We start from the raw sequence: 12,540 nt of genomic DNA, 5'->3' as shown, positions 1-12,540 counted from the left end.
TAGATTTGATGGTGCTCCTTGAGCTCATGAAAGATTTGGATATTTTTTTTTTTATAACCTAACCCTGACTTGTACTTCTCAACATTGTCACTTGTTTGGAGAGTTCCTTGGTCTTCATAGCAGTGTTTGGTTTTTGGTGCCTCTTGCTTAGGTGTTGCTGCCTCTGGGGCCTTTCAAAAAGGTGTGTATATGTAATGACAGATCATGTGACACTTTAATTACACACAGGTGGACATCATTTCACTAATTATGTGACTTCAGAGGGTAATTGGTTGCACCAGAGCTTTTTATGGGCTTCATAACAAAGGGGGTAAATACATACGCACATGGCAATTATCATTTTTTTTTTTTTTTTTCTGAAAAATAGCTTTATGTATATATTTTTCTTATTTTACTTCACCGACTTTAGACTATTGTGTTCTGATCCATCACATATAATTCATATTAAAAAAGCATTGACCTAAAGGCTGTAATTAATGTAACAAAATAGGTAAAAAGCCAAGGAGGGTGAATACTTTTGCAAGGCACTGTAGTTTAGTTTTAGCTAAAAAATCTTTAGGAAAGATGTTGGTAATGAAATCGTTGTGCAAAGTGCAACTTAATATGGATTAACCGCTTCAGCCCCATGATAAAAAAAAACAAAAATTTTCCTCAGTTTAGGCTGATATGTATTCTTCTACATATTTTTGGTGGAAAAAAAAAAAATCTCGGTAAGCTTATATTGGTTGGTTTGCACAAAAGTTATAGCATCTACAAAATAGGGGATAGTTTTATGGCATTTTTATTATAAATTTTTTTATTTTATTTTTTACTAGTAATGTCGGGACTGCAACATTATGGGAGCCACAGCCAACAATTTTGGGACCATTGGCATGTATGTAGCGATCAATGCTATAAAAATGCATTGATTACTGTAAAAATTTTACTGGCAGTGAAGGCGTTAACCACTAGGGGGCAGTCAAGGGGTTAATGTGTTCTGTAGTGTGTGTTTTAACTGAAGGGGGAGGGGACTGTGCAGGGGAGATGACAGATTGCTGTTCATACTCTGTATGAACAGACGATCTGTCCTCCCCTCAGAAAACCGGAAACTGTGTTTACACGCACAGGTCCCGGTCCTCCGTTTGTCAGCAGCGATCGTGGGAGCCCGGCGGTAATCATGACCATCGGGCACTCGCATCAGCTTGGGGGGCAGTGCGCACCCCTAGTGGCCACAGGGTGAAGCGACCTTGCATAACGTCGTTTCGCCCAGCCATGCCATTCTGCCACAGTACAACTGCGACGGCTGGTTGACAAGTGGTTAAGATTGCCTAATGTAGAACTACTTTTCCCCAGGAAGTGATAAGAGTTGCGAATAGTGACAATTTAAGTAAACTTTTAGACATCTTTCTCAGGGAGCTGAATATACAGGGCTGTGGGAACAGTTAGAGAATAAAATCAAAGATGCATACATTCACAATGATTGAACTGGGTGGACCTGTGTCCTTCTTACTTTTTTTTTTTTTTTTTTTTCCCCTTTATAAACTATGTCATCCAGCAACACCTGGACTCGGGGGGAGTAATCCCATATACATCCAGGGATGTTCCAGGACCTGTGTTGCAGGTGGGGGAACACCAGTTGTGGACCTGCAGGTTCAACAACAAACTGAACAGGTTTGTTTCCCAAGTATAATGAAGGCTCTGAGTTTAGCACAGCCTGATGTATGCCTTTCACAACCTGAAACTTCTCCCTGGTCTTTGTCACAGGATTGAAATGGAGGTAATTCTGGTGATTCATATTGTTTTGCACAGGCCTGGGTGGATGTGGTATACTACCCTTATAAGACTCCTGATAGAAGCTTTGTGCGCTCTACCAAATCTTCAGTATCTTCTGTCCCATGGACCTATTTGCCATCATGCTTCACAATTACATGCCTTAGTGGTATGGCGGTTGAAGGCCATCCATGTTCTTAAGGACAGGGGCATCTCTGAGTCTGTGATTCCTCAGGGCTTCCACCCAAGGAGTTTAACTCCCGGATGAATCTTTGCCTTCTTGCAGCTGGATCTGGAACAACTCTTCACTCCTTTTTTTTTTTTTTTGATATCATGAGTCAGGTTTCTGACCTTTCTGTCTTGTTTTAAAAAAATCATGGCCTCTCACTCTGGTGAAATCTCACATGTAGCTCCCCCTGCCTGTTCAATTGTGACCTGAATCCGATTCTGGTTTTCTCTGTGCTTCAGAAACCACCCTTTAAAGATATTAGAGACATTCTTCTCTCTACTTTCATCCACAAGGTGGTTAAAGCTGTCAGGTCTGTGAGACAAGTGGCCTAACTGGTAGCCTTATTCTGCAAGAAACCCATTCTGGTTTTGTAATGGAACAAGGTGATTTTGAGGCTTGGGACTTGATTTCTTCTCTAAAGTCGTTTTTGGCTTTCAACGACAGCAGGACATCATTCTTTCATTCCTCTGTGCAACTTCGGTTCATCAAGTGCCTGGATTTAGCTTGCTGCCTGTAGTACTGCTTAAAAAAAACAAAAAAAAACAAATGCATATATATAATTGTTTGTTTTACAGAAAATGTTAATACTTTTCATAATAACCAGTTTTATAAATTCAATGTATTTTTTGTTTTCTTTTTCAGAGATGCTGATGCTACAAGAATTGATATTTACACAGGTATTAAATGATCTTCCGCTGTTTTTTTAAATTCTATTTTCAGCAGTCTAATAAATATATATATTTTATATGTGACCACACTGGAGAAATTACGCTTTGCTACAATGTAAAGTAGTGGGTGTACAGCTTGTATAACAGTGCATATTTACTGTCCCCTCAAAATAACTCAACACACAGCCATTAATGTCTAAACCGCTGGATACAAAAGTGAGCACACCCCTAAGTGAAAATGTCTAAATCGAGCCCAATTAGCCATTTTCCCTCCCGGAGTCATGTGATTTGTTAGTGTTACAAGGTCTCGGGTATGAATGGGGAGCAGGTGTGTTTAAATTTGGTGTTATCGCTCTTACTCTCTCATACTGGTCAGTGGAAGTTCAACATGGCACCTCATGGCAAAGAACTGATGATCTGAAAAAAAAAATTGTTGCTCTACATAAAGATGGCCTAAGCTATAAGAAGATTGCCCAGACCCTGAAATGGGGCTGCAGCAAGGTGACCAAGACTATACAGTGGTTTAACGGGACAGGTTCCACTCAGAACGGGCATCGCCATGGTTGACCAAAGAAGTTGAGTGTATGTGCTCAGCAATATATCCAGAGGTTGTCTTTGGGAAATAGACACATGAGTACTGCCAGCATTGGTGCAGAGGTTGAAGGGGTGGGGGGGCCAGCCTGTCAGTGCTCAGACATTACACCGTGCACTGCATCAAGTTGCAATGTACAGGGATAGGGACAATTGTAGACACTCAGGTTGAACTGGATGGACTGGTGTCTTTATTCAACCTTACTAAGTATGTAACTATGTAAGTTGGTCTGTATGGCTGTTCTTCCAGAAGGAATCCTATTCTAAAGATGATGCACAAGAAAGCCCAAAAACAGTTCGCTGAAGATAAGCAGACTAAGGGCATGGGTTACTGGAACCATGTCCTCTGGTCTAATGAGACAAAGATAAACTTATTTGGTTCAAATGGTGTCAAGCGAGTGTGGCGGCAACCAGGTGAGGCGTACAAAGACAAGTGTGTCTTGCCTACAGTCAAGCATGGTGATGGGAGTGTCATGGTCTGGGGCCGCATGAGTACAGCTACAGTTCATTGAGGGAACCATCAGGGCAGTATTCCGACATAACGACTCCAAACACACCTCAAAGATGACCACTGTTTTGCTAAAGAAGCTGAGGGTAAAGGTGATGGACTGGCCAAGCATGTCTCCAAACCTAAACCCTATTGAGCATCTGTGGGGCTTCCTCGAATGGAAGGTGGAAGAGCACAAGGTCTCTAACATCCACCAGCTCCATGGTGTCTTGGAGAAGTGGAAGATGGCTCCAATGGCAACCTGTGAAGCTCTGATGAACTCCATGCTCAGGAGGATTAAGGCAGTGCTGGAAAATATTGACACTTTGGGCCCAATTTGGACATTTTCACTTAGGGGTGTACTCACTTTTGTTGCTAGCGGTTTAGACCTTAATGACCATGTGTTTTTTTTTCGAGGGGACAGCAAATTCAAACTGTTATACAAGCTGTACACTCACTACTTTACATTGTAGCAAAGTGTAATTTCTTCTGTGTTGTCACATGAAAAGATATAATAAAATATATACAAAAGTGTCTGTGTATTTTGATATATTTTATCCTCACACAAATACTGTGTGTGCGGAACGAGTCTTTCAAGCAAGAAAAAAAAAAACAGCAAATAAAATCGTACTCGATATCGGCACCGTAAAGTGGAGGGTGGTGGGATGGAGAGTAGGGAGTCTACTTTCCTCTTTGTATAGATCTGCTTTGTTTAAGATGTTACATTTCACTCTCTACATTTCACTAAGCAACAATTACATGTGGGATTATCTGATTGCTAAATGCGATTGTACAATAGTTTGCATGATACAATTATTTTTAATTAATTTTGTGTTTTTAATTTTACTATTTTGAAGATTTTGTATGGGTGATGTGGTATGATATACAACCAAAGTATGAACGTACATGTTTTAGTGTTTCCTATTTAGACTGCCTTTGCGTAATGTGGGTCAGTCTTGAGTAAGGCCTCAATGGCTGAAACACATAAACATTTGTTGGATGCATTTTACTGTTGCACCTAATAAATGCTGACAGTTTATTGCTATGTACTGCTGTGTCAGCTTCCTCTGTGAATTCAGCATTTTCGAGGCTTCAGCAGCCCTTGTTTAACCACTACAATACAGGGCACTTTCACCCCCTTCCTTCCCAGCCCAATTTTCAGCTTTCAGCGCTCTAGCGCTTTCAGTGACAATTGCGCGGTCATGCTACACTGTACCCAAATGAAATTGTTATCATTTTGTTCGCACAAATAGAGCTTTATTTTGGTGTTATTTATTCACGACTCAGTTTTTTTTTTTTGCGATATAAGCGCAAAAATAGCGGAAATTTGGGAAAAAAACAATATTTTCTTTTTTCTATTTGAAAAGAAATCCAATAAAATAAAATTTTGTCATAAATTTAAGCCAAAATGTATTCTGCTACATGTTTTTGGTAAAAAAAATTCCGTTAAGTGTATAATAATTGGTTTGTGTGATCACGGACATATGTACGCAAATGATCATGTACATATGTGTGCAGGTGATCACGTACATATGTGTGCAGATAATCATTGGGACATGTGATTTTAGTGAGACATATGTGGGGGACATGTTTTTATTATTAGGGACATGCGTTTTTATTATTTGGGGACATGCATGTTTTGGGGACATGTGTGGTTTGGGGACATATGTGGGGACTGTGTTTGTACTGTGTGGTGTGTTGTGTGTTGACACTAGACTGAAGATCAGTGAGTAAAAAGCTGTAAAAAGCAGCCCATACTCACTGATCATCAGCCGGCTGCAGCGTTCTGCTCTCCTCTCCTCAGCGGTGACTTCCGTGTGAGGAGAGGAGAGCCGATTGCCTAGCAACCGGCTGTTTGTTTACATCACATGACGGCCGTGATTGGACACGGCCGTCGTGATCAGGAGGGCCAATCACAGAGCCCTCCTGCCGATCTGAGATGTGCCGTGTCCGGGTGACACGAGCACATCGGGATCGCGCCACTGCGCGAGCGCGCACACGCGCGATCCCGCTACTCCTGAAGGACGTTCCTGAACGGCCTGTCAGGAGTAGACGGCTCCCACCCGGCCGTATATATGCATTGGCCGGGTGGGAAGTGGTTAAGCACCAGTACCCCAGCCACAAATTAATTTTGGGAGGTTGAAGCACTGCGCTGTTTATCTGCTACCAGACAAATCCCCTTCTAAAATTGTATAGACTAGCACTTCCAGATTTGCATGCATGTGACGTCACTTGATGCGTTTCGTCATTCGACTTTCCTGGGAATTTTGTTGTAATCGTTGTTTTGTGAGTAGATCATTTATATCAGGGATATGCAATTAGCGGACCTCCAGCTGTTGCAAAACTACAAGTCCCATCATGCTCTGCCTCTGGGTGGCATGCTTGTGGCTGTTAGAATCTTGCTATGCCTCATGGGACTTGTAGTTCTGCAACAGCTGGAGGTCCGCTAATTGCATATCCCTGATTTATATGTAATGGATATGTTTTTGGTATATACTACACTATAGAGCTGTTTTAATACTGGTGCTACACTGAGGGGAAGTGAAAGAGAGGCGTTGGAGCATGCTCTGTTGGCCTGTCCATGTTTAATAAATACTAATAATTAAATTATTTTAATAGCATTTATGCTTTTACAGATTTTTATTTATTTTTGTCAGAAGAGTCCATTACGTCTGCACAATACAATATGTAACAAAATAAATGTTTGTATGGCTACTGCAATCATTCATGCTTGTAAAGAATGCACACAATGAGCATGCTAACATTTTTATTTTATTTACAGTGCAAAGGGAAGATCTAAGAGGGGGGTTTATGCTTTGTTTTCTTGATGATGGAACAGGAATGGATCCAAGTGAGTAAAATAAATAAATAAATGTAAGCACTTGTGTGAACTGTTTTGGAAGTAATTGAAGTAAACTGAAATTAATAAAAGCTTTTCTAAATGAATATTGGGGATGTTTAATTTCAGACAAGAAATTGCTGTGTTACAATTTTAAATTCTTGCAATATTTATATTAAATGCTAGCTGTTCCAGAACTAAAAAGGACAAGATAAATAGGAAAGCCATGTCATTGCTTTTTTTTATTTTGTTTTTGACATGAGAATGCAGTGTACAATAAAGGTAGGCACAACATTTGTCCAAAATAATGGGATGGGAAAAAAAATCTTTTTTTTTATATAGTGTGAAAATATGCTGATGAATTGGGTCTAGTGTCCGTTCACACAGGGGCGACACGACTTGCAGCGCGACTCAGACGCGACCTGCACACGACTTCAGCAGCGACTTGCAAAACGACGACTGTATAGAAGTCGATGCAAGTCGCCTGAAGTCGCCCCAAAAATAGTACAGGAACCTTTTTCTAAGTCGGAGCGACTTGAGTCGCTCCTATTAGAACAGTTCCATAGTACAGAATGGAGCGCGACTTGTCAGGCGACTTAGTGGTAGTGTGAACGGGCACTTAGACATTAAGCAGTGTGTTTTGGGTCGATGGAAGTTGGTCTGTTATTGAGCAAATTGAGGAAGAAGGGAAGCAAGACCTTAGTTTGTGTAATTGCTTTAAAAATGTACTATGTGGGAAGAATATCATCCTTTTTCATTTTGTTTTTATAGGTGAAGCTGCAAGTGTTATTCAGTTTGGCCGGTCCGCCAAAAGAACTCCTGAGTCCATTCAAATTGGGCAGTATGGAAACGGTTTGAAGTCGTACGTTCCAACTACTATAATATATTTGGATGAATTTAAAACTTTTATCAGTTGTGAACACGTTTTTGTGTACATTTTCATGTATTCTAAAGGGACAAATAATGTAAATACAGTTGAAGGATTTTTCTAAAACTGGAGCAGCTGTGAATAGTAACCAATCAGCTACCAACTTTAGCTTGTTCTGGGAAAGGATACGTTTAGTTAAAAAAATAACTCCACAATTTTTGCCCATAAAATGTGAAGTTATTTATTCTCCTAGGAGCCTACAGAGCATATCACCCATGAAGACATGTGCAATGTCAGTTGTCTTCAGACACTTGGTACAGCTGTCTGCCCATACCTCCAGTAATGGCAGACAGATCCTGAAGTTCAAGAAGATCAATTGACTACGAGAGCGCTCACCAGCGCCATTGCAGTTCATTGAGAACTACAAGCTGTCTGCCATGGTGGGAGATTGTATTTGTAGTTCATTCACTCACCAATCTCATGAATGAATGATGCAGCTCTGTGAGCAGAGCCCTGCAAAGCCACGCTGTTTTTGAATTGTGATGTTGGTGCGCAGAGAAGGACCCCCACCGACTGTCACAACGAGGGATTGCGTGAAGGTTATACCCTGAATATCGGTGTAACATCACAACAAATGACTTTATCCTGTTAAAGCGGAGTTCCACCCAAAAATGGAACTTCCGCTTTAAGTGCAGATGACTAGAGGTTCGATATGGGTTTTTCTGGCCGATGCCGATATTTAGAAATCGTGGCGGCCGATGGCGAATATGATGCCGATTTTTATTTTTTTTTTGGGCCGATTTAGTTGTATTTTTTTTTTCCCCCTTCATCTCATACACAGGCGCATTTAACCCCTTCCTCGGCCACTAGCTGGGTTATAAGTGCCCCGCTAGCAGCCGAATAGCGGCGGTAAAGCGACGCTAAAACTAGCAGCGTTTTACCTTCAACGCCTGCCTGCTCCAGTGTGAAAGCAGCCTTCAGTAATAAGTGATACAAAAGATTTCTTACATTTAAACATTTATTAAACAAAACAAACCTCCAATCAGTAAACTTGTATGTATAATTTAGATTAAAAAAAAAACTAACTATATATTAAATACACAAAAACAGGTACTCAAAACTTTTGGATGAAAAAAAGGGCTAACGTTACTGTTTTTTTTTTTTTTTTTTAATTTTTTCCAAAAAAATTACGTTTGAAAGACCTCTGCGAAAATACAGTGTCACATAAAATATTGCAACAACCGCTATTTTATTCCCTAGGGTCTCTGCTAAAATATATATATATATATATATATATATATATATATATATATAATTTTTGGGGGTTCTAAGTGAATTTCTAGCAGAAAATACTGGATTTTTACTTGTAAGCAACAAGTGTCAGAAAAGATTTAGAGTCCGTTCACACAGGGGCAACTTGGGATCCGACTTCAGGCCGCCCCTAGTCGCCTCAGGTCGGACAACATTTAAAAACCAATGTAAGTGAATGAGAGCTGTCTTAATGCACGCTACTGAAGTCGCTCCGACTTCAAAAGAAGTTCCTGTACTACTTGAATCCGACTTGTAGGCGACCGGTACCCATTGATTTCAATGGAGGTCGCCTCCAAGTCGGATTTCTGTATATACGGAGGCGACTTTGACAGAATTATTCGCTCTGAAGGGGGAACTCCACGCCAAATTTCTGAAAAAAATTTGGCGTGGGTTCCCCCTCCGAGAGCATACCAGGCCCTTAGGTCTGGTATGGATTCCAAGGGGAACCCCCTACGCCGAAAAAACGGCGTGGGGGTCCCCCCAGACCCTTATCCGAGCACGCTACCCGGCCGGCCAGGAAAGGGGGTGGGGACGAGCGGGCGGCCCCCCCCCTCCTGAGCCGTACCAGGCCGCGTGCCCTCAACATGGGGGGGTGCCTTGGGGGAGGGAGGGCGTGCGGCCCCCCCACCCCAAAGCACCTTGTCCCCATGTCGATGAGGACAAGGGCCTCTTCCCGACAACCCTGGCCGTTGGTTGTCGGGGTCTGTGGGCGGGGGGCTTATCGGAATCCGGGAGCTCCCTTTAATAAGGGGGCCCCCGGATACCGGCCCCCCACCCTATGTGAATGAGTATGGGGTACAATGTACCCCTACCCATTCACCTGTGAAAAAAAGTACAAAAAAAAACACAACACAGGGTTAAAATACTTTATTGCACAGCTCCGGGGGTCTTCCGTCTTCGGGGGTCTTCTCGCCGGACTCCTCCGCTATCTTCTTGTAGCTCTTTTGCTAGCGGAGGAGTCCAGCTTTCTTCCTCCCCGCCGCCGGCCTCTTCTCTCGACTTCGGGGGTCTTGTCCCCCTCTTCGGTTCTTCTGCCGGGCCACCGCGCCTTCTTCTAGCTCTTTTACAGGCGGTGGCCCGGTCTTCTGTCGCCGCTGTCGCCGCCGCCTTCCGTTCTTCTTCTTCTTCTTCCCCAGGAGATGTTGCCTCGACGATCTCTCCGGCCGGAATGCCAGAGCCGCGCTGCGTGGCCACTTATATAGTGACGCTGGGGCGGTGTCACATGGTATATGTCACATGGGTTGATGTCACATGGGGACTATGATATCGTAAGGGGGCGGGGTCACCATGTGACACCAACCCATGTGACATATACCATGTGACACCGCCCCATTGTCACTATATAAGTGGCCGCGCAGCGCGGCTCTGGCATTCCGGCCGGAGAGATCGTCGAGGCAACATCTCCTGGGGAAGAAGAAGAAGAAGAACGGAAGGCGGCGGCGACAGAAGACCGGGCCACCGCCTGTAAAAGAGCTAGAAGAAGGCGCGGTGGCGTAGGGGGTTCCCCTTGGAATCCATACCAGACCTAAGGGGCTGGTATGCTCTCGGAGGGGGGAACCCACGCCAAAAAATTTGGCGTGGAGTTCCCCCTTCGGCAAAAGTCGCCTGGCCTGGGGCGACTTGTAAGTTGTCCCAAGTCAGGTTGAAGTCATCACAAGTCGTGTTGAAGTCGTCCCAAGTCGCGCTGTGATCTAAGCTCAAGTCGTGTCCAAGTTGCCTCACTCAAGTCGCCTACAAGTCGTGTTGCCCCTGTGTGAACGGACCCTTAGTCTTTAAATGGTTAAACTGAGAACTCTGCACAGGGAGTTCAATGCATTGAATAAGAAACATTGTATCTCTTTGATCTTTTCTTGGCAGACTGCCCAGAGAGGAGGAAAATCACTCCACTGGCTGAACATATCCGCCTTTTTATCCGCACAATTGGCCGATGCCGATTAATTAAAAAAATGCCAAATATTGGCCGATATATTGGCTGGCCGATATATCGGTCAATCTCTACAGATGACCCCCTGACATGCCACATTTGGCATGTTATATTTTTGGGGGGGGGAGCGGGTACCCTGTTATTATAGGCACCCAGCTCCCACTTCCTCCTCTGGTTCTGTGGCTTCAAAAGGAAGATCACCTCTCCCCCTTCCCTCCCTGCAATCTTCTGGGACATGTCACAGGTCCCAGAAGATTGCCCGGCCGTTCACAGCATGCGCATTGCTGGTCCGTGGGACAGTTGAGTCTGATTATTAAGCCAGCAGCTACACTTTCTGTAATGGCTGGCTTTTAAATGGGCGGAACTCCATTTTAAGCTTTGAAAGTGAAAGCTAGAAGCTGATTGTTTGCTATGTACTTCTGCTGCAGATTATAGCTGCTCCAGTCTAAGTAATTTCTCTTCAGTAACTGCTATTTAGTTGAAGGCTATCTTGGTTAAAAAGCTGAAAATGTATGTGTTGCTTTATTGATGGGGAAACTGAGCTCCTTTGCATATCCAGTGTTGAGGCAAATGTCCCTAATGGTCCTTGCCTGATGTTTCTATGGCAACTGATATTAAGCCAGAGCTAAACCTTCTGCAGCTTTTTCTTATCAGTTTGCTGACATCAGTTGCTCAGTGTCCTCTGTGTCAGCACATGACTAGACACCAGAAGGGGGGAGTACCTGGATTTGTATCATGAGAACAGCAGATAATAGTTAAATTCTATTTTTTTTTTTTTTATGCTCACTGGTAGGCAACTGGCACAACCAATACATGGAACAAGCTTTTTTTTTAACACCCAACAAGCTTTTTACTGTATAAGGTCCTAAGGCTGCATTCACACCTGAGCGTAGCGTTTTCAAGCGTTTTCAAGCGTTTTCTGCTGCGTTTTTTACTGCGATTTGCCGCGAATTTGTGCAGGGCAAAAGGTCACCAATGTTAAAAGAAGAAAAACGCCCAAATCAGCCTGATTCGCGCGACAAAAAAGGGTCCGGAACTTGTTTGAGCTTCAGGCGTAGGGCTTCAGGCGTCTTGGAGTGGAGATGTGAACCATCTCCATTGAGAATAATGGATTTTTTCCCGCGTTTTGTAGCTTCAGGCGTCAAGCTACAAAACGCTCAGGTGTGAATGGGGTCTTAATGTAAAACAGTCTATTTTATATGTTACCAGTAATTCAAACCGGGGAACCTTTATACCTACAGTTGTGCTCTATCTTTAAATCTCGTGCATGTGAATGTGTGCTAACTATTTGCAGTTATCAGTCTAGCTTTTACCAATTTTTTGTAAGTGTTAGGAGTTAGATCATGAAAGAATTAACACACTGATCTGACGCACTATATTAGGGATGTGGAACACTTTTTTTTAAACAGGCACAACTGTCTGAAAATTACTTTCTAAATGGTTTTCTGAAAGCTAGCTTTTAGGCAAATATACGAGTTGTCAAATCTGCTACGCTTTCACATAATGCAGCAATGTTGTAAATCTGTCACACGTTTGCAGAATCTGACAAAATAGGCACAACGTGATACAACACAATTATTGCATGAAAAGTATTCCACATTTCTGTGACGAATATGCAAACTGCAGAACAAAAAAGTATGCAGTGTTCTCCCCTAAAATCTGTAAGGTTCTCTTTAACCACTTCCATGCCTCAGAGCATTATATGACATCCTGGGCTTTCAGTGGTGATATCTGAATGATGCAGGCATCATTTAGATATTTTTTTTTTTTTTTCACCTGGCGATTCCCTTCACCATAAGAACAATCTTAGTGGCTGTTCAGCCTCTTGATCGGTCTTACAGGTGGCGGGAGGGGATGTCCACCCCCCCTCCCCT

At 42.9% G+C, this 12,540-nt stretch overlaps 1 protein-coding gene across 3 annotated transcripts in view; it reads left to right on the top strand.

Moving 5' to 3' along the window:
* Positions 1–12,540, top strand: part of MORC2 (MORC family CW-type zinc finger 2) — a 152,218-nt gene that overhangs the window by 44,751 nt on the left and 94,927 nt on the right. For all 3 annotated transcript variants that reach the window (XM_077461181.1, XM_077461182.1, XM_077461180.1), the window contains exons 4-6: positions 2,621–2,655; positions 6,507–6,575; positions 7,335–7,425. In XM_077461181.1, coding sequence (XP_077317307.1) covers positions 2,621–2,655; positions 6,507–6,575; positions 7,335–7,425 — 195 coding nt within the window. The remainder of the gene's footprint in view (positions 1–2,620; positions 2,656–6,506; positions 6,576–7,334; positions 7,426–12,540) is intronic.

This window comes from Lithobates pipiens, unplaced genomic scaffold (genome assembly GCF_037356315.1).
Source record: "Lithobates pipiens isolate NorthernLeopardFrog02 unplaced genomic scaffold, aLitPip1_a1.2 Scaffold_3, whole genome shotgun sequence".
Lineage (NCBI taxonomy): Eukaryota > Metazoa > Chordata > Amphibia > Anura > Ranidae > Lithobates > Lithobates pipiens.
The sequence above is the reverse complement of the archived record's forward strand: the minus strand, read 5'-3'. Positions and strand labels throughout refer to the sequence as shown.